The sequence below is a fragment of the Melampsora larici-populina genome (genome assembly GCF_000204055.1).
Source record: "Melampsora larici-populina 98AG31 unplaced genomic scaffold MELLAscaffold_9, whole genome shotgun sequence".
NCBI classification, from domain to species: Eukaryota; Fungi; Basidiomycota; class Pucciniomycetes; order Pucciniales; family Melampsoraceae; genus Melampsora; species Melampsora laricis-populina.
The window spans coordinates 1,736,474-1,755,896 of NW_006768773.1; the positions used below are offsets into that span (position 1 = coordinate 1,736,474).

The window sequence follows — 19,423 nt, forward strand, 5'->3', positions numbered from 1 at the left end:
TCCAAAGTATCTGGTTGATCTAAATGAGTATTCTCACTTTGTCACGAGTCAAAAAAGAAAATTGCAGTATGTTATTATCAATCATACAATTCTCTCTGAACAGTTTCAAGAAATACAACTATTAGTTGATTGGACTAGGTAATGACCGACTAGGAATAAAAACCCTTAGGAGGGTGTGCGACAAGGAAAGTGTAAAAAGAAGAAAAACAATATGCCTTCGTATGATCTCATAAAGGAGGGGGAGATTTATACGTAGCATGCCACTTCATAAAGTAATCCTAACTTACTACTGGCGAGGTCTCGCTCTACCCATGTGTCCTCCACCTCTTCCTCTTCTAGCGATTCCTCTGCTACCACTCGCTACTGGCTGTTCTCTTTGTAACGGTGGGAGCATCTCTATTATATCTGGAAAACGAGGTTCTCTAGAGGGTCTTGGAGCTCTTCTTTGTGTCGATGATGAGGTTCTAACACCAACAGTTAGCTTTCGTTTCTTAGATGGCTTCGCCGCATTCCTAGGTTAAACACGAATCGAGGGGATTTGTTTATGTAAGCGTCGGCTCTCGTTCTACTAGGTAGGATGAATTCCTTACTCATTCCAAATCCCGGTCTCTGGATCTCTATTCTCGAACCTTGCCCCTTTCGCATAAGGGTTAGTGTCACCAAATGATAACTCGCCTCTTGCTTGTGCTTTTTCGCAAGCCAGCTTCTCGTACTTCTCTACATAGATACTCGAGCTGATGTTTTTCGCATACACTTGTTTTAGAACATACCACTTTATCGCTCTATATGGATGTGGGACTAAAACTCACTCGGGAACTGGTACTCCTTTGGCTCTATGGCCAAATACTTGTTCCCTCACCATTATGTCGTATCGCAACGCGACCATCCAAGACTCTGTAGATGACCTGGAAAAGTACCGACGACAATGTCTTTGTTAACTCATCTGATTCACTCATACATGGATGAACGTGTAAGATTTGAGATTTAAAACATACTTGATCTCTTTTACGTGTCTCACATGTCCTTTCAATTGTTTTGCTATCTTCTTGAAGTTATATGAATCGGTCAAATATCTTCTGAGCAATGATATCCCGTCGATCCACTCCCCATAGGTCATTGCATATTCTGACGGAGGAGTCAGACCTCTGTTTCAAGATTTGGAAGATGATGACGACGTTTGATTCTTCCTGCTTTCTTCTCTGTCTTTCCTTACGAAAGTGGGATTGAGTACAGTAAGAGGAATGTTTTCTGATAGGTTCTTCATGGCTTCTCCCCAGTAAGTTTGAAGAGGCGGAAGTGTCAAAGTACAAGGAGCCCCATCTTGGAAACGTATACCGTTTTCCTTGATGATCTTCTTTGACGAAGATGATTGGTCCTTGGAAGACTTTTTCTTCTTACCGTGCTTGCTGACCTTATCTTTCCCTTTGTTGGAAAGTTTCTCTTTCGCCAATCTGGCTTTCATAGCTTCCGTCTTCCGGATTGCTTTTTCTAGATCTCTTTCGAGTTCTTTTAAAGGCTTTCGTTTATCTATAACAGCCGGTTAGGAAATATCACATGAGTCAGTGTCATGTTTCCTAGCATCCAGTGGAGGGCACCATCTGGGAAACGTTTTATAAAACGTAGACTATAAATGTCTCTTCCCTTATCACAGGGGCGCTCAACTCTTGAGAAGCTTCGGTAAAGTAACGTGTAAAGCAGGACTTTTAAACTTTTTAAAAGATTTTATTCGACGACTTACCTTTCTTCACTGTGCCTACTGAATCTGAATCAGAAGGTGACTCGCTATCCCCGGACCCGGAGGAGTCGGACCCGGAGGAGTCTTCACTCGAGCTGATTGAAGAATCGCTGCTTGATTCTGATGAATCTGACGAAGAAGATCTGAAGTCGCTGTCTTCTTCCTTCAAATTGTTGATGTTGAAGTCTTGATCTTCGAGGTCATCATCTTCATCTTCACCTCTTCCTCTATTAGCACCTTCTCTTTCTTCATCTTCCTCTCTTTCTCCAAAACTATCAAGTGAACGGGAAATTTCGTCCCTCATTTGTTCTTGAAGAGCTTCTCCATCGAGTTCTCCGTTCACTGGGTTGTCGGTTCCTTCTAACTCGTCTTGGGGACGGCCTTCATTTCCGCTCGAGGCCGGAGGGTCGATAACTAATGCACCTTCAGGTAACATATCGCCTCTCGTTCTTCTAGTAGATCTACTGTTTACTTGGGTGATTGCCATGTAGTTTGATAACAGACAATGAAAGGAAGTAGGGAAGATAAATGAAAGTTGATGGAATACGACGGGCTAAAAGTATTATAGTATTATGGAGATAGAGGAAGAGAGGAGAGATTGGTTTATTGGTTTAAAAGAAATGAGCAATTCGCAAAACAAAATACAAAATTATTTATATTAAACTGTTAAACAACTTTAGTAACAAGTTGTTAACCCCAATCTAAAACTAGGAATAGTAAGATTTAATTCTAAAGAGTCTAACTAATTGTAAGGTGAGTCACTTTGATATGCTTTACTTGATTGGATAGTAAATTAGAAAGATGTAAAGGAAATCGGTCGAAGGGAATATGTAATCATAATTAGATCAGCTTGAGCTTTATATGTTCTCATAGACGCTTGGGCTATTACAATTATAAACGTCACGCGTTCTTGTACCTCTCGTATGACCGGATGACCCAATGAGGAATTTGTTATTCCTTCTTGGGTCATAAGTGTACACGTTGGACTTTTTCCTTAGCTGTCTCATTGTCATCACTTTCTTTTAGGGTGCACGCCTTCATGGACCTGCTCCACACATCGTGCCTCATGTAAAGGCCTATCTCCTGGCCAAACTCAACATTTGTCCTCCAGCGGCTATTCCCTCCATGTCAATGATGAAGGTACTGAGGCACTTTCACATAATCCGCAACATCACACCAAGACTACATAAACACATACATACTTTTATCACTTTGTCTGAGAATGTGTCAAGAATAAAGACATGAGGGTTCTCCATGTATCTACCAAAGATATGTTAGCCATCAAGTTAACTAAACCACCTCTTGAGTATTGCTTGAACATCATCATGCTATGTTTTGGATTACATGATTTTTATTCTTTCATGGGTCTTGGTGGAAAAATGTTGGGTTTATTCTGTTATTTTCTTTTCTTCTTTTCTCTATAAATCTGTAATAACACCTGTAATTTGCCTTTTGTGTTTTATTGTTTTTCTCTTTCCTATCTCTCTCTCTTTCTTCTTGACTCTGTTGAAGCTAGCTGAAAACAGGGGGGTTTTGGAATAGTGAGCTTGATATCTTAGAAACCTTGTTGTATGCCACTAGTCTACTTATCATCCATTTGCTTTTCACCTATCTTCCCACTGATCTGTTATTTGCCTGACTTGACGGATCATCTGGCCATCTACTACAATGTATGTTGTTATGTACTGCTTACATAACAAACTTTGTATATCAAAGCCACCTGGAGCTGCAATAGGAAAGAGTTTCTCTATACCCTTTTCTCATGTCATCTTGTGCACTCTAGGTGTGCTTTCTCTCTTCAGTTACTATAGTTTTACTTTTTATGAAATGCTTATATTACCCTTTATCACTTTCATCTCATGCACTCCAGTTGAATGCAACAATAGTAATGGTACACAAACATCTTGACCTGACCTCAAAACCCATGATAACCCATGCCAAAACCCAAAAAACAATCAGGTTGTCATGGGTTATTTGGATGGGTTTTTCAGGTTGGGTCAAGATGTTTGTGTACTACTATTTGTCTTTGCTGTGGATTGATCTGAAGAAAAAATGCAATAGATTGTACATATCAGAAGCCATATGTTGAGCATAGTATGTACTTGGGGATTAAGGGAGCAATGGCAGTCATCTTGTGGGTGTGCCTGGTAGTGCCCCAAATCTTCAAAATGTGTAGGGGCACGCCCCATGGTTAGTCCACGGATTTTTGCCAGTTCAGCCACTCATCTCCATCAGGAATGCCTTAGGAGGACTCTGAGGCGTGTCCTTCATCATGGTATTGAGATATTGGTCTGTCAGTCTACCTCACTCTGAGCTGTTTTCACTTGACAGACAGAGTCTTGTCCAAAAGATGTAGGCAACTCACTTTAAGAGTTTCATGTGTATAGTGTCACAGTTGACTTCCTTTGACTGTGATATCTCTTACAATCTACCTTGAAAATCAATGACTAGAATTCTTTTATTGGCAACTATGTATCTACTGGCACTGTAATGATGGCCTCTGCTGATGTAGAAGCTTAAAAGGACGCGCCCACAACATGAAATGGCGGGCAAAGTGCTGTCCGACGCACCAGGCAACGGACTTGAGCTCGGGATATGCTCAACCGGACTTTTGTTTCATACACTAAATTTTTCGCCTCTTGTTGTTTTGGCGCATTTGGCGTTTGTCGGCAATCGCCGAGCAAAATGTGTTGTCACGGCGCTTAATCTCCATATCGGCTTCACACAGCTTCTTCACGCCCGGTACATATGTTGCGCCTCATGAGGCTCGGAGGTTGGACAAGTTGTCAGGTTAAGGGTATGTTCGGCATTCTACTTCCTCAGCCAATGCGGGATTTCTGTTTTTTAATGTGATTGTTTGGACACAAAAACATAGTACAACGGTAAATTGATGGTATGTACATAAAGGTCATTTTTAAGTTCTGCTTGCTGGACTACGCGGTTGATTTGAGTGAATCCAAAATTAAGGTATATTGGAAGTGTTTGGTATGAAATTAGATGACCGAATCGGGAATTCGATTCAGATAGCGAAGTCAGAAGAAGAGTAAGAAGATGATGAACGATTTAAGGTGTCAAACCAACCCAAGAAAAGCGTGTGTGTTGGTGACAGGAAGTCGAATTAAACGCGTCATGACTGATGAATGATATCGAGAACTCAAAGGGATTGAAACCAAACTTGTTAGTTGATGAATGGGATTGATAAAATGATTTTCAGTCTAATTCGAATTCTAATGCTGACTAGACTGATTGATAGTAATACTAGCTAGTTCCAGAACTAGACCATCTTAACGAAACTACTACTCTTCATTTCTTTACTGTTTGCTTGAACCCATCTACATAATTTCATCTTCATCTTCATCATCATCATTTATTATTATTCTTATTAACTTCATTTGTAGCACTTTTCACTCAAAACATTCACTAATCTCAATTTCTTCATTCCACTTGTAACCTTCAACTCATCAAGACTACATTCAATCACAATCAAATGGCTACCAACCAATCACTTTCAGATCATCAATCATCATCATCACCATTCATCAAACAACAAGATTGCGTACCACATCGATCAAACAAAAGAAAGTTTATTGGTAAAGAAGCTCCATTAATCATTGGTGATTATCTTATTTGGCTTTCTCCTTCAATTCAACTCACCGAATCGGAGAAAGGATCATTAAAACCTTCTCACACAATCGAACCTATCAATAAACTTCAAAATCAAACTTCATCACCTCATATCAAATGGAATCAAAGCTTAGCCTTTCCTTCAAGTCGATTAGATATCTTCAATACACCTGTCACAAAACCTATCAAATCAATCACAACAGTTCCTACTAGAAGACCATCAGTCTTATCACTTCGTAGTTTGAAAAGTAACCATTTACCTTCTAATACCATCAAAACTTGGTCTGGTTCACATTTCGAAATTGGTGCGGATCTCGAAGAAGTCTTGAAGCAAGCATCCTTATCATCAAATCATCATGATCAAGTACAAAAAACTCAAACCCAACGAAGGAGATCTTGTAGCTCAGCACCTTCTAAAAACAAACACTCAATCTCAACTGGAGTGCCTCAGAGACCCAACGGTCTTCGCCGTTGTAGTTCTGGTCCTTTTATATCCGACAGATGGGATATACCCAACTCGCCACTCGGATCACCATCATACCCTCCCGGTCAGCTCTCATCACCTTCGCAAACTGATCCTCCTACCTCATCTGGCGATTCTCATTCCGCACCACTAGCACAACCCGTCCCATCTCCTTCAAGCGAACCAATTCCCAACATTCAAGAATGTGGACTCAACCACAATGCTCCCACCTCATTGGATGCAAACCCAACCAAGCCCATGGTACAAGTCGCGATAGATCATATGGGGCCTACTCAATCCAAACCTCTTCTTAAGAAACCTTTAGTCGAATCTGTCCTTGAAGCTCATATGCTAGTCAAGTTTCAATGGACAAACAAACACCCCCACCGTTTATCACTTGAACCTACATCACGAATCTCAGTAGCGGAAGAACGATTTAAACCATTTAAAGTAGTCCTCAATGAACGTTGTTTAGAATTATATGAATATTCAAAAGGGGTTTTTAAAAATCGGGAATATTCTTGGAAACTAGTTCATTCAATCTTACTCATCGGTAGTGATACACGTTTCTCTAGACCATTTTCATCTGATTTGGCTTTTTGTTTGACAGTGAATTTGAATTATAATTCATTACGAACCCATCATCCATCTCAACCGAAAGAAAAACCTACAGGTTCATTTTTGTCTTCACCGATTTGGTCAAAACTTTCAAATTTAACCCATCATGATCAAGCCACCAGAAAACCACGTGTAACCCATTTACATCAAAGATCACCTCATCAACTTGCCAAGTTTATCTTTATACCTTCATCTAAATCGATTGGTGAGATCATGTCATATGAATTATGGAAAAGACTGGGTGGGAAATTACCACGTCAAGTTTTAGTGGATACCATTGGATTATCATCATATGTACAAGTTCCGATCATTCGATCATTAAAAGCAAAACCCATGTATTTATCGGATTATGAATTGAGAGAAGCTACGATGAAATGTTTGAATTCGAATGAAGATTATGCAGAGATGTATTCAAGATTTCATTCTAAAGGTAGAGATGTTCGATTGGCTTGGAGAAGAAAAGATCGATTGGATTGGATCTCGCCGGTTCCTCATCATATCTTTACTGGAAATTTGCCCATTGAACAATTACAAATTGATAATGCGATGAGAGGTTTCTCAGTACAATCGGTTAGTTCTTTTTCACCATCAATCTTTGGTAATCTCTACTGACCCTTTTTTTTCGAAACAATCAGACAAAAGAGAGTGCAGTACTTGAACTCCGACCAGCTTTACATTATCCGAATTTTGTGACCCTTTCAGATGGAAGTTTACGAGAAGAACCATCAGGATTAGAAGGATTTGTAACATACTTTAAAGCGGGTGGTAAGACAGGTAAAAGGGTTTATCTTTCGACGTTTGATGGAATGTTATTTATCTGTAAAGCATCTTTGGCCATCTTACCTAAAGCACCTGTCTCTGATGACGAAAGAGAAAGATTGATGAAGGTTTTCCAACCTCATCTTCCTTCGTCTCAAACCGGTTTATGGTCTACTAATCTTACCCCAACTTGTTCGAGTCATCCGGCTAGTCCGACCATAGCCAATCCCACTTCACCTACCCAAAATGAACCCAACACTTTGAAGAAACAAGATTTGAATCTTAATGTGGTGGAAGAGATTTCAAGTTCGAATGAAAGCCATGAACGATTTCCGAGTACGAAACCTTTGGAAAGCTTATTGACGCGATTTTATTCAGATGAATTGAACCGACAAAAAGAATTAGTCAAGAATTCGTATAAATTCATTGATATGAAAGAAATCAAATCGATTCAAAGAAGTGATACGATTTTGAGTACGCAACGAAACCCATTTAAACCTAAGAAGAAGAAAAAATCACTGGTTGAAGAAGAAGTCTTACCGGGTTTTCGAATCGAATTGAGTGAAGGAAATTGGATAGATTTGATCACCTTGAATGAAATCGAAACTGATCAATGGATTCAACATTTAAATGAACTTTCGACTTATTGGAACTCACGAATTCAAGAGAATGCTAAGATTGAAATGTTAGCGATGAATGGGACTTTGAAACCTTTGTTGAAAGATAGAGATGAGGTTGGATCGTTTGATGATAGTAACTTACGTAGATGTTGTTCAGAAGAACTTCAAACTTCGTTACTTTCTTCTTTGTAGTAAGTTTTCTTTCTAGATCATTCTCTTGATGATCAGTGATTGATTTTTCTTTGGTGATCTCATAGTCATTGGTGTATCGTAGAAGGATGTCGAACGATTACTCGTAGTGGAAAACTTCACAAGAAATCATACAAAGGTAACACATGGGATACAAGAGAGATGATCTTATCAGGAGGTAATCTGATTGAATATTCAATGGAATCTAAATCCTTTGATCATCCTCATCATCATTACTTTCATCATCAATCAAAGCTTAATCAAAAACTTTATTCATTCGATCTTCGCTTGAGTTTTGTTTGTACAGCTGAAGCCGCTCAAGACCAAATCCCTCATGGACAGATTATTCCGGGATTGTATTCTGATGGGTTACATACCAATGATTCCTTGAGTCAATGTATTTTGATCTTGTGGATCGATTCTCAAGATTTGAAAACTCAGACTCAAACTAATTCGAATCCGAATCCGAATCTGAATCTGACTTTGAAGCAGAATCAAAAGCAGAAGTGTGAACAGAGAGGATCTAGGCAGTCTATTAGGGTTTATAAGGCTAGGAATCAATTAGAGAGAGATTTATGGATTTATGCGATCCGATTCGAAATTGAAAGGTCTATGAGAATGAAACAGTCAAAACCATGAAATCAATCGAACTGAATAGAATCTATTCTATCCTCAATTAATTTACTCATTATGGATTCAAAGAATGTTTTTGTATTGTATGGAAAATAAGAAGTTTTGAAAGTTTTTTTTAGGAATGAATATTGGAATGAAGTGTAGAATGGTGTGCTGACTGTTTAATTGTAACTTTTTCATTCCATATTTATATTTTTACAATTACATATTTATATTTCTATATTTTTATATCAATTCATCTATACTTAGAACAAATACCTGAACATTTCTTTTCTCTTTTATATATTTATATCAAACTAACACCTGGACATCATATACAATACCATTTTTTGTTTGTTTTTCTTTTTGATGATGCATATACCTTTTTTTACTCAAGACTGCTTTTATACTGAGCATGTATTTATGATATCTTTTTTTCTTACTTTTATACTTGGGTTATTTGTTGAATGTATATATTTATATACGTTTAGCTGTTTGATTATTTATTTATTCATTTCATTTATTTATTTATTCATATCATTTATTTATATTATATTATATTTTCTTTTTGACTTTCTTTTTGATAAGATCGATATTTATAAACTATTTGATTTGTTATGGATCATAATTATTATTATAATTTCATGTAAATTATAAGAAATTGATTTTTTTTTGTTTGGGATATGGGTTGATGATTTGTGGAAATTGGAATGAACAATCAAAAATCACTTTAAACACTTTTGCTTGTTATATCTTCTTTGCTAGATATATCTTTATCATTAAACCAAATGAAACCAAATCAATAATCTTCAACAAAGAAAACCACCTAATGTATTTTCATCTTGAGATTTCTTTTTGTGTGAATTATTTGCTTCAGCTCATAGATTTGAATTTTGACAAGATGTTGCCATCATGCATTTATGGGTGATTTGGGTTGAACTTGTTATGAGTCATGATGGATTGGTTGAGATTTGAAACAAAAAAGATTGCTTGGAGATTGTCACATAGAAGTGAGCTTCTACACAGGAGAATCTTAGCGTGAGGTCGCCAGGCTGGACGAACGATGCAGCTTCCCGCGGCCGCGCAGAAGGCAAAACGATTCGCAAAACCTATCACGTCACGCGTTGGCTACAGCACCTTACATGATATGTGCTCTTTAGCATTTGCGAGAAGAATCTCTTTACCATTTGCCTTGACGAGCAAGCAGAATTCCCTCAAGTAAGTTTATACATATGGAGTGATGACCAGTTTCTCAATTCCCACTCAACCTCATCTTTCATCTTTCTTCAAAGGTTTCGAAAATCTCATCTTAGCTATTCTCACCATCCATTGAGATCTTTTAAAATTATCGATCTCTTGATTCTTATCTTTAAGATTCTTATCAATCTTGTCCCTCCCACCTGTGACCTCTCCTTCTCATCGTTTACATATGTACTTCAGGCTGCCCCATAGCGGACCTATTTTTCAAAGCCTTTGCACTATAAGTTATCATCGTACATTTTGCAATTACATAGGGCTCTATGTCCCGATTCAGGCTAACCCGCAAACTTCACAAAGTCCCTCGCCAAAGGCCCGAGGCTTGAAGAAACTCCCGAAGCCATCTGAAGCCACTCTTTGCAAAGTAGCATATTTCCATCCATCTCGAATATTCGATTCAGACGGGTGGGCGGTGTGAGTTGATTGATGATTGATATTTCGACTTGAACTGATTGATTGATGAATTGTAATTTTAGCTTGAGAAGTGAAATATCAAGAAAACTTGATTTAAGTTTAAGCTAGAAATGATTTGAAGATTGAGAATCGATTGAAAAGATGGCTTGACTGAGTCAATCAAATCTATTTAAACTTTGGATTCTTTCGTTTTTCTTTCTTCGTTTTTCTTTTTACATAATTTCCCTTCCTCTTTCAACTTTTCAACTTTTCAACTTTTCATCCTTAACTTAACTTATCTTTATTTACAGATACAACCTGACTGACTGATTATCTGTTTTCAATCATCAAGCTTTGAGTATTGGATTTGATTGGAACGAAGATGTGGTTAAAATTAGAACAAACTAGTACTGGTAAGTTATTTGCAATCATAAAAAGAATCTCCAATCTAACAATTCACTCATTCATGGTTTTTGATTTTGATTTTAGTGAACTCATTTGATTCATCTTCATTCACTTTACGATCTCAATCTACTTTAAACTCAGTAAGTCATCTACCACTTCTCATCTTCATCATCATCCTATCAATCAATCAATCAATCAATCAATCAATCAATCAATCATCTCTGACTTTTGACTTTTCACATTCAAAACTTGGATCTTCTTACTTAGATTTCATTAAATCATCAATCTACAATCAACACTTCAACACCACTTCAACTGCGATCTCATTCACTTTCAAAACATCATCATCATCATGATTTGGAGAATCAAACTCCCGTCAATCAATCACAAATCAATCACAAAACTCTTCATCAAGAAAATAATTTATTAAAATCTAAACCTATCTCAATGGCTCATTCAAATTCGATTTCTAATTCTAATTCTAATCATTATCATCAGCATCAGCATCAACATCAGCATCAACATCCAATGAATCTAATCTCACCTCCCACTAGACCTCCTAAGAGTATTCATCGTCAATCTCAATCTCATTATCATACCATCTCATCATCATCTTCTAGTCTTAAATCTAATAAATCAATGCATCATCATCATCATCAATCTCCTTCAAGTTTAAAAGAATTAATCAACCATCCATCACCATCTCATCATCAACATCATCAACATCGTCACTTTTTAACTTTGAACTCAATCCTAAGTCCTTCCTCAGTCACACCTCAATCTCATTATAGAACTCAATCTTCAAAAATCACAAATCAGTCTCCTAATGATCATCCTCAATCTCCTAATCAACTTCAGCATCATGAACCGACTTCATTTTTTATTCATCCCACTAATTCTAAATCTCACTTGACAGATGAGTTCCTAAGTACAGATGAATTTGCTAGTGCAGAAGAAGGTGATGAAAGTATATGGATAGCAGGATCAGCGGATGATCCAGAACTTTCAAGTAGTTATACTTCTTCTTCGGCTACTTCTTCAAATCAATCTAACAACAAACCAATCTCAAAACCAATCAAATCACCATTCTTATCAATTCGAGAAACCTTAATCAGACCTAGCTTACCACTTAGTTGGACTTCGGCTCCTAATCTTAAATCATCAGATTCAAATCAGTCATCTAAACATACTGTAGCTAGGAAATCTAAATCGACTCTACCCACTCCGATCTCTCGACATTCTGATCAGATTCCTACTCCATCTCATCAGATTCAACAACCCACACCACCTGAAGAAAGACGACCACAATTAAGAGCACCACAGCAAGTTAGAAAATCATCTTCAAAAGAAGATTTCACTGCTCAACAACATCATCGTTCATCTAAACTCATCTCACATCCAGTGGCCAAGAGTCTTTCAAGAGCGTTTGGATCTGATTTCTTTAATTTGAATCATAAACCTGATCAAAGCACTCCATCACAGGAAAACCGAAAATCAAAACCAACTAGACCACGTTTACCATCCTCAACTTCATCTTATCTAAGTTTTAAATCCTTTCATCATCATCATTCACCTCAATCTCCTCATGAAGATCATCATCCTCATCATCAAGATCCAAAGAATCACAGATTATCATCAGTCGAGATGTCAAAACCGATGATCTCCTTACCATTATTCTTAACGCCTTCCTCTTCGGCTTTACCACTGTCTCATCCAAGAAGTCATTCTAGTCCTGGAACGATCCTGACTGATCAAACACATCTAGAAGAACACCATCACGGTCTTGGTCATCATAAACGTCGACATCGTCAATTAACATCAGATGAAAAACCATCATCTAGAAACAGTAGTACGTTATACCTCAAACAACTTTCGAATCTATTCCATCCACATTTATCACATCATCATCTCAATCAAACCCCAAGAGAAAGGTTAGTTTCGACCATCTCCACTCAATCATCTGCAATGGCAATCCCACCTACATGGAAAGAAGAAGTAGCCAAAGAAGACTATTTGAATTTGTTAAGTTTGTATGGACCACAAGAGATGAAAAGACAAGAAGTGATTTATGAATTGATGGAAACCGAAAGACGATATGTTTCACAAGTTTCAAAGTTGATGAGATTGGTATATAAATCAGAAGAGATTGAACATGAATCGATCTTTGAAGTTTTACCAATCGAAATCAAATTGATCTTTGAAGAATTAAAGAAAATCTTACGAATTCATGAAGCAGATGTAAATTTATCATCATTGAGATCGAAATCGAAAGTGAAAGAAAATGTAGCGAAAGATTGGTTAAAGATTATAAACCGATTTAAAGTGTATGAAACGTTTTTGATTAAATTTGAAAAGAGTATTCAATCGATTGAAGAACTTAAAAAGTTAGATTCAGATCATAGGTATTGGATTGGATTGAAAAGGATCGAAAGATTGGAAACTGATGATTTGAGATTTGGTCAAAGTGAGGTGTTTAATGGATTAAGTTTGACTAGTTTCTTACTGAAACCGGTTCAAAGATTAATGAAATATCCACTTTTCTTCAAGGTATGTTGATGAACGTTTTTGATTTTTTTTTTCGTCAATTTTAAAAAGGTAAGATTTTGAGCTGATTTTTGGGGGGATTTCTTACTTTGTTGGAATGAATTATAGCAATTAAAAGATTTGACACCACCTACTCATTCTGATTATCAATCGACTCAAGTTTTATTAGAAAGAATTGATGAGATTATCAAAGAGATGCAAAACAAAAAGATTGAATATGAATCGATTTTAAAGAAAAAGGTTTTAGGTAGATTTGAATTTAAGATTGATTCCAAGTTTGATTTGAATCAAAATGAATATGAAGAAGATCGTGAGGTGGGTAAGACTCGGACTCGGAATCGGAATCATAGAAGAAGGAGTAGGACTATGACTCGGAGTAGGGCTAGGGGTAGAGGTAGTAGAAGAAGAAGAAGAGATTCACTTGTGAGTGAGTTTGGTAGTGAACATGAAGATGATGATGAAGAGCAGGAAACAGAAGAGGAAGAGCAAGAGGAGGAAGATGGGGTTGGAGAAGGAGAAAGGTTTAAAGATGTGGAAGTGATTGTGTTTGAACATGAAATCTTGATTGGAATTGAAGTTTTCAAACTGACTAGGTTTGATGAAAGATTGATTTCATCAGGTTTGTGATTTTTATTTTGTATTTCGATCGAAAAAAAAAAGTATTAGAGAACATGATTGAAAGCTCCTTATACTGATGAATCTTTCTGGGGGGTTTACTGTTTTTGTTTTAGGAATCATTAAAGTTTGGGTAAAGAGTAATTTGGGATTAGGAAAAGAAGAAAGTGAAGTGAGTAGTGGATTTGGGTTTGGATTACCGATTTTGGTTTATGGGAATTTGAATGAATCCAAAGAAAGAAAAAAGTTGAAGGAGTTTGTTAGGCTTTTGAATGGATTGGTTTGAATGGATTTTCAAAAAAAAAAACTTGAAAACTTGAAAATTCAAAAATTCGAAAATTCCAAAACTTTAAAACTTTAACACTTAAACTTCTTGATGATACTGATGAGAATGATAACGAATGAAATGTAATGAATCTTAATGATTTTTTTTATTTTTATTCTTTGTGTTTGGGAAAGAAGAAGAAGAAGAAGCAAGCGGGTTTAATGGAGATGGACATCTTTCTTGTGTTTGATAAACTTTTGATGATTTTTTCCTTGATGATTTGTTTTCTTAATTCTGTTTTTTTTTCGTTGAATGTAAAAGAGAGATCAAGAAGTTGAAGCAAAAAAGATGACAAATTTTCTTGTTTATAGGTTTATTTTTTTATTTTGAATTAGAAATTTTAAACATTTTAAACATTTTGAACGGTTTGAACGGTTTGAACGGTTTTCAATGACGGTTCATACCAACGCTAGATTGATGGGCTCCTCTCCCCCAAGATGGTGTAGGTTTTGAACTCTTACCCAAACACAAAGTTACCTCATCATGACTGGATTTGGAGAGTAGTAGTAGTATAGCTCAACTCAGTAGGAAGATCAAAAAAGTCTTCTCTCAACTTGGTAAAATGATCAACTTGGATAGATGATCAAGTGTATTGATCGGGCTAAGATGTGGACTGATTGTCCCGACTCCCAAAGATTTCTGGTAGATCTTTGGCTTGGACTTTATCCTTGTAAAAGCCTTTGAGTAATAATTGATGATTGAGTTTAAAACAGAGGTGAAATGAGAATCATATACGAAGACTGCATATATGATATGAGGCGAAGTATATACAATGATAGTTGATGAATTTTTATCCTAAAGAAATCTTGTTTTCCAATTCACAATTTGTTAGACAGCCGAAGGCCATCTAGTCGAAAGCTGGAGTTCGTTTTGTCTTATGATCTTTCGACACCTCTTGTATTAATCCACCTTAGATCATCCGCAACCCAGCGGGTCATGTCATTCATGACACCTACTGTCTGGCACCACGCGGACGCATTCTAGGGCCATACACCGATTTTGCTGCATCAAATTCTGTGATTGAAGGCAATAGGGTAAATACAAGAATTAGTTGTATCAGATGAATGTTAAATGTTTTGAAAGATGATCAGATTACTCGTCGAGGAGTTGATCAAAAGCACATACCTGCTCCACTGCTTGGTCCTCCAGCCTGTAGCCACACTGTAGAACGCCTTCTTTATCATGGAACAAAGTCCGGAATTTTGCTGGGTCTTCATTCATCTGCTCAACAAGCTCAAGTTTCACATTTTTAGGTTTTGACTCCTTTGGCGCTCCACAGCCACCGTCATGCCATTGCCATCCTATTTATCAAGAAGAAGCCTTTACTGGAGGATCCAAAGCAATGACCCACTCACCGGCGCCGCGGCGGTTCTTGTCTAATATAGGTTGTGTGATAATGCTTGTAGCATTACATATGATATGCGTATAGTGAAATGACGCATACATCCAGCTGTTTGAATTTCCAAATCCTTTGGTGATCTTCCACTTTGTTTCTCAGCATCTCCTCATCCTACAATTACATCATCGCCTCAAAATACCAAAATGGTACTTACTCTGGTACCTGGTAGATCTCTTGGTGAATTTGAACTCGGTACATATATCTTCAAATCTAACTTTCGAGATCCATGAATTTGAACTGATCCTTTCATTTCTCGTCTTCATAAAGGTACCTTGTTATGGAACGTTCTTACAATCTTGAGATCTTCACAAAATTTGTTTCCTAATGCTCAGATCTGTTGGGACGCACGAGTTGAGTGAGAATATCGAATGAACAATGCGAACCTAATCGGATCAAAGTTGAATCAGTGTCTTTTACTTTGCTCATAGGAATCAGCCACTAGTTTTATTCAATTATCAATTTCAAGTCCAGCTATTCAGTTAATCTTTGATGGTCGTACTCAGCGTTTGGTTTTAATTGAAGCTTATAATCCTATTGATCAAAACTTTACAAATCGAATGATCCCATTAGGAGAATGGATTAGTTATCGTAATCAACCTATCTCTCTTTCGATTGGACCTAATGATCCTGGTGTCACCTTAAGAGTGATCCATCGTCAGTCATCTAAACTTTTCATGATCATTCTCATGAAAACTCACTCATTTGATCTTCTTCATACATACCATTGGGAGATCCGATCCTTCAGGCTTATTCGGTCCAACCTATCCACCTTTACCACACGTTGCACATCCAGAAGAAACACTCATCTCTTATCCTGGTGTAGCATTCTCATTTCAAAATCAAGTTTTAAACAGGGTGATCTTATCAGTTCAACCTAGTGAAATTAACGAAGATGAATCGGAAAGTCATCAATTGGCTGAAGCTTATTATAAACCTAAAATGCCTCAATATTTGGATTGTATTGATGGTGATATTTCATGTGCAGCAGTTAGGGTAAGCTCTTATGTTTGTCTTATCAAATCAATCTAAGCTTTTTTTTCCAGTAGGAATCTCGAATACTTATCACTTCAAAGTCTTTTTCATGTGATCGTTTTTTAACTTAGTTAGGTAGTCGTCCAGATTCTATACCTACAACAGTTTGTTTTAGCTTTAAATCATCATCTCCTTCAAACCCAATCTCAGATGTGAATGTAGTGATTGGTGAAAGTACTTCAGAAGATATCATGTGTGATTTTGGAGCACCATTACGAACGTTTTGGAAAGAAGATGTAAGTTTGAATCTTTGCGTCTTCGTAAGTCTTTTGATCTGATTCTTAATACTGATCGTCTTGAACTTTTAAAGGATCGGATGAAAATTCATGCTCATCTTAAATCCACTGGAAGACCGAATGGTACAGTAGATGAACGTAAGGATACTATACCTCTGCCATATGTGATCAAAGTGAATTGTCAACTGATACAATAATCTTTCTAGCCAATCCTTATTTCATGTCTTATTACAACTTAGGTCTCGATTTTTTGATCGATCCAATTTCAAATGTGGTTATTAAGATTATCTTACATTCAAATATTCCAGGTGAAGTACTTTTTGCTAGATACTCAAGATGTCCTTGGTCAATTTGTAGACCAACAGCAACAGAAGCCATCTCAAGTCTTGAAAAGGTATCTATTTTTTCTTTCTGATCTTCTTCTCTTGTTGGTTTTTGGATCAATAATTTAACTTTTTTTGTACAAGGAGAGATCTGATCTGATAATTTTTTTTAACTTTGGGAATTTATTAGTGTACTTCTATAATTCGATATATCAAAGGTGAAGGATCAACACACCCAAGGTCTTCAACTTCCGATCAGTCTCATCGGACTCAAAAACATTCAAATCATACCCCAAAGAGTTCAGGTGAAACTGATTCCGCTCCAGCTGCCACATATGTAGAGCCTGCTATGGTCTTGGACCGTACAGCAGATGTAATGGATGATGGATTAACATTACAGAAACCTACACGTAAGTAAGAGATCTCCCCTATAGTACATACATGAATGATCAAATGAGTGTTGAGTTGATGTTTATGTTTGTTTGTAGGATTGATTGGATTTGATGGTGCAGTACTTGAAGTGACTGATAATGATGATATAGAAACACTTTGGTTGTTTTGATACCAATTTATGATGATGATCAATGGATGAATCTACATAATCACAAGTTTTGTAAAGTTTCTAATTCATGAGGTTTAGTCAGTTGTATATTCTTTTACTTTTGTATTTTGTTTTGTATCTTTTCTTTTGATTTTAAGAATGCTTGTTGTAATGATTAATGATTATTGGAATATGAAACATGTTTTTTTTGGATGTCAGATTACTTATGCGGTTTTGAGGTGTGGTTCTGTTTCTTTTGAAGTGATCAAGAGTTCAGTGAAGTTTGTGTGCTTCTTTGAAATAAATTTGTGTATGTTGGACAAAGAGACAGTCAGACAAACATCTGGGTTAATTGTACAGCTCTTCAAGGGTTCAAGAAATTTGTGAAGAGCTGTACAATTAACCTAATGCTTGCTTGAGGAGGTGGATCACAACTTGGAAGTGTTAAATACATCTTACCAGACTCTTATGTTCATTGGCAGACCACGGTTGTTGGTGGCAATGCTCTGACCCCCAGGATACCCAATAGGACAGCTTCCCTCTATGCACCATGTCTGTTTTGAGGTAGCATGTTGACGTGCTCACACCAATCAATTTCCGTAGAGGCTGGATATAACCTACAAACAGGTCTGAGAGCTAAGCATACAATTGCCTTTGTCAAGAGGTTCAGACAGCAAGAGTGTTAAATGGGCTCCTTTGTTCATAGTTCCATTGACAAACGGTACATTTTTGATTGTCTATTATTATTAACAAAGGATTTGCATTTTCTAGAGACAAATTGAATAAAGATCCGTTCAAATTTATTACACAACTCTCCGTGTGAGCATATCAACGTGCTCATGGGGGACAGGCATGGTGTATGAGAATCAGCAGCAATCCCCATTGCAGAAAACAGCTACACACCAAGGACTACTCAGCCAACATCTTGCCACTCAACATATATTCTTTTAGCAACCTACACGCACACATCTATCAGCAAAAGATAAGAAGATAACTGACCAAGTTTTGGTTAGCACATCAAGACAATACCCAGCTGTTCCAGGCAAGATGTCAGAAGAACCCAGATTGATCTCCATTCCTTGAGAACTACCCTCTCCTGCATCTTCAAGAAACCTCAGAAGCAGATAAGATGTGCTTCTTTCAAACTTGCTTGTTTTTAGCCTTGATACATTAGAGGTCAATGTTTTGAGAGTCCTGAAATCATCTCAATATGTGGTTCTATTCTCGTACCAATCTTGACCATGTTGTGGTCTGATATAAAATACCTGTGTTCTCTGCCCACCGTCAGTTTATTCCCACACACCAAAAGGTCCTTGAAAGAGGCTGTCTTCTCCAGTCATGATCACCTGTGCTTCATGACACTCATAAATATTTATCTTTTTATTCATTTCAAAGGCCTGTCCAATAGCATGGCTTCAGAATTTCATAAACAAGGAAAGTTGTACCCAACTTACCCTTGTATTACCTTAGAAAGGAATTGATAGGAAAAAGATGAGTTATTGAATACAAATAGAGAGAGTAGTGCACAATAAAGCCTTACATCTCCTTTTTCTCCTGTTGATAGTCTTTTTTGTTTGACTTGTTAAAATTTTCTGTTGCTCTACCTTTCTGCTGCAAGGGGGGATTCTGACCTGTCTATTTATTTATCATCATTTTGCCTGTTTCATTGTCAGGAGGCCCTTCCAACTTGTATTTTCTACTGCTATTGTTCTAACACCCTTCTTCATACTCAA

General features: G+C 37.0%; 4 protein-coding genes across 4 annotated transcripts; 3 read left to right on the forward strand and 1 right to left on the reverse strand.

Annotated features, from left to right (window-relative positions):
* Nucleotides 1–286: 286 nt before the first annotated feature.
* On the reverse strand, nt 287–2,222 carry MELLADRAFT_104507 (uncharacterized protein; the record flags this gene model as incomplete). The annotated part of the gene is made up of 6 exons (XM_007407508.1): nt 287–512; nt 591–734; nt 810–905; nt 996–1,045; nt 1,214–1,527; nt 1,739–2,222. The coding sequence occupies 6 exons, from the start codon at nt 2,220–2,222 to the stop codon at nt 287–289; spliced, it is 1,314 nt and encodes a 437-aa protein (XP_007407570.1).
* Nucleotides 2,223–4,843: 2,621 nt separating this feature from the next.
* On the forward strand, nt 4,844–8,647 carry MELLADRAFT_123237 (uncharacterized protein; the record flags this gene model as incomplete). Its single annotated transcript, XM_007407481.1, has 3 exons — nt 4,844–7,010; nt 7,076–8,010; nt 8,077–8,647. The coding sequence occupies 3 exons, from the start codon at nt 5,223–5,225 to the stop codon at nt 8,645–8,647; spliced, it is 3,294 nt and encodes a 1,097-aa protein (XP_007407543.1).
* A 2,667-nt stretch (nt 8,648–11,314) lies between these two features.
* MELLADRAFT_104509 (uncharacterized protein) lies at nt 11,315–14,120 on the forward strand (the record flags this gene model as incomplete). Its single annotated transcript, XM_007407482.1, has 3 exons — nt 11,315–13,222; nt 13,688–13,838; nt 13,951–14,120. The coding sequence occupies 3 exons, from the start codon at nt 11,315–11,317 to the stop codon at nt 14,118–14,120; spliced, it is 2,229 nt and encodes a 742-aa protein (XP_007407544.1).
* A 1,559-nt stretch (nt 14,121–15,679) lies between these two features.
* Nucleotides 15,680–17,907, forward strand: MELLADRAFT_115857 (uncharacterized protein; the record flags this gene model as incomplete). Its single annotated transcript, XM_007407483.1, has 9 exons — nt 15,680–15,750; nt 15,826–15,908; nt 15,987–16,212; nt 16,304–16,551; nt 16,662–16,826; nt 16,901–16,964; nt 17,033–17,220; nt 17,340–17,559; nt 17,638–17,907. The coding sequence occupies 9 exons, from the start codon at nt 15,702–15,704 to the stop codon at nt 17,709–17,711; spliced, it is 1,317 nt and encodes a 438-aa protein (XP_007407545.1).
* Between the last annotated feature and the right edge of the window lie 1,516 nt (nt 17,908–19,423).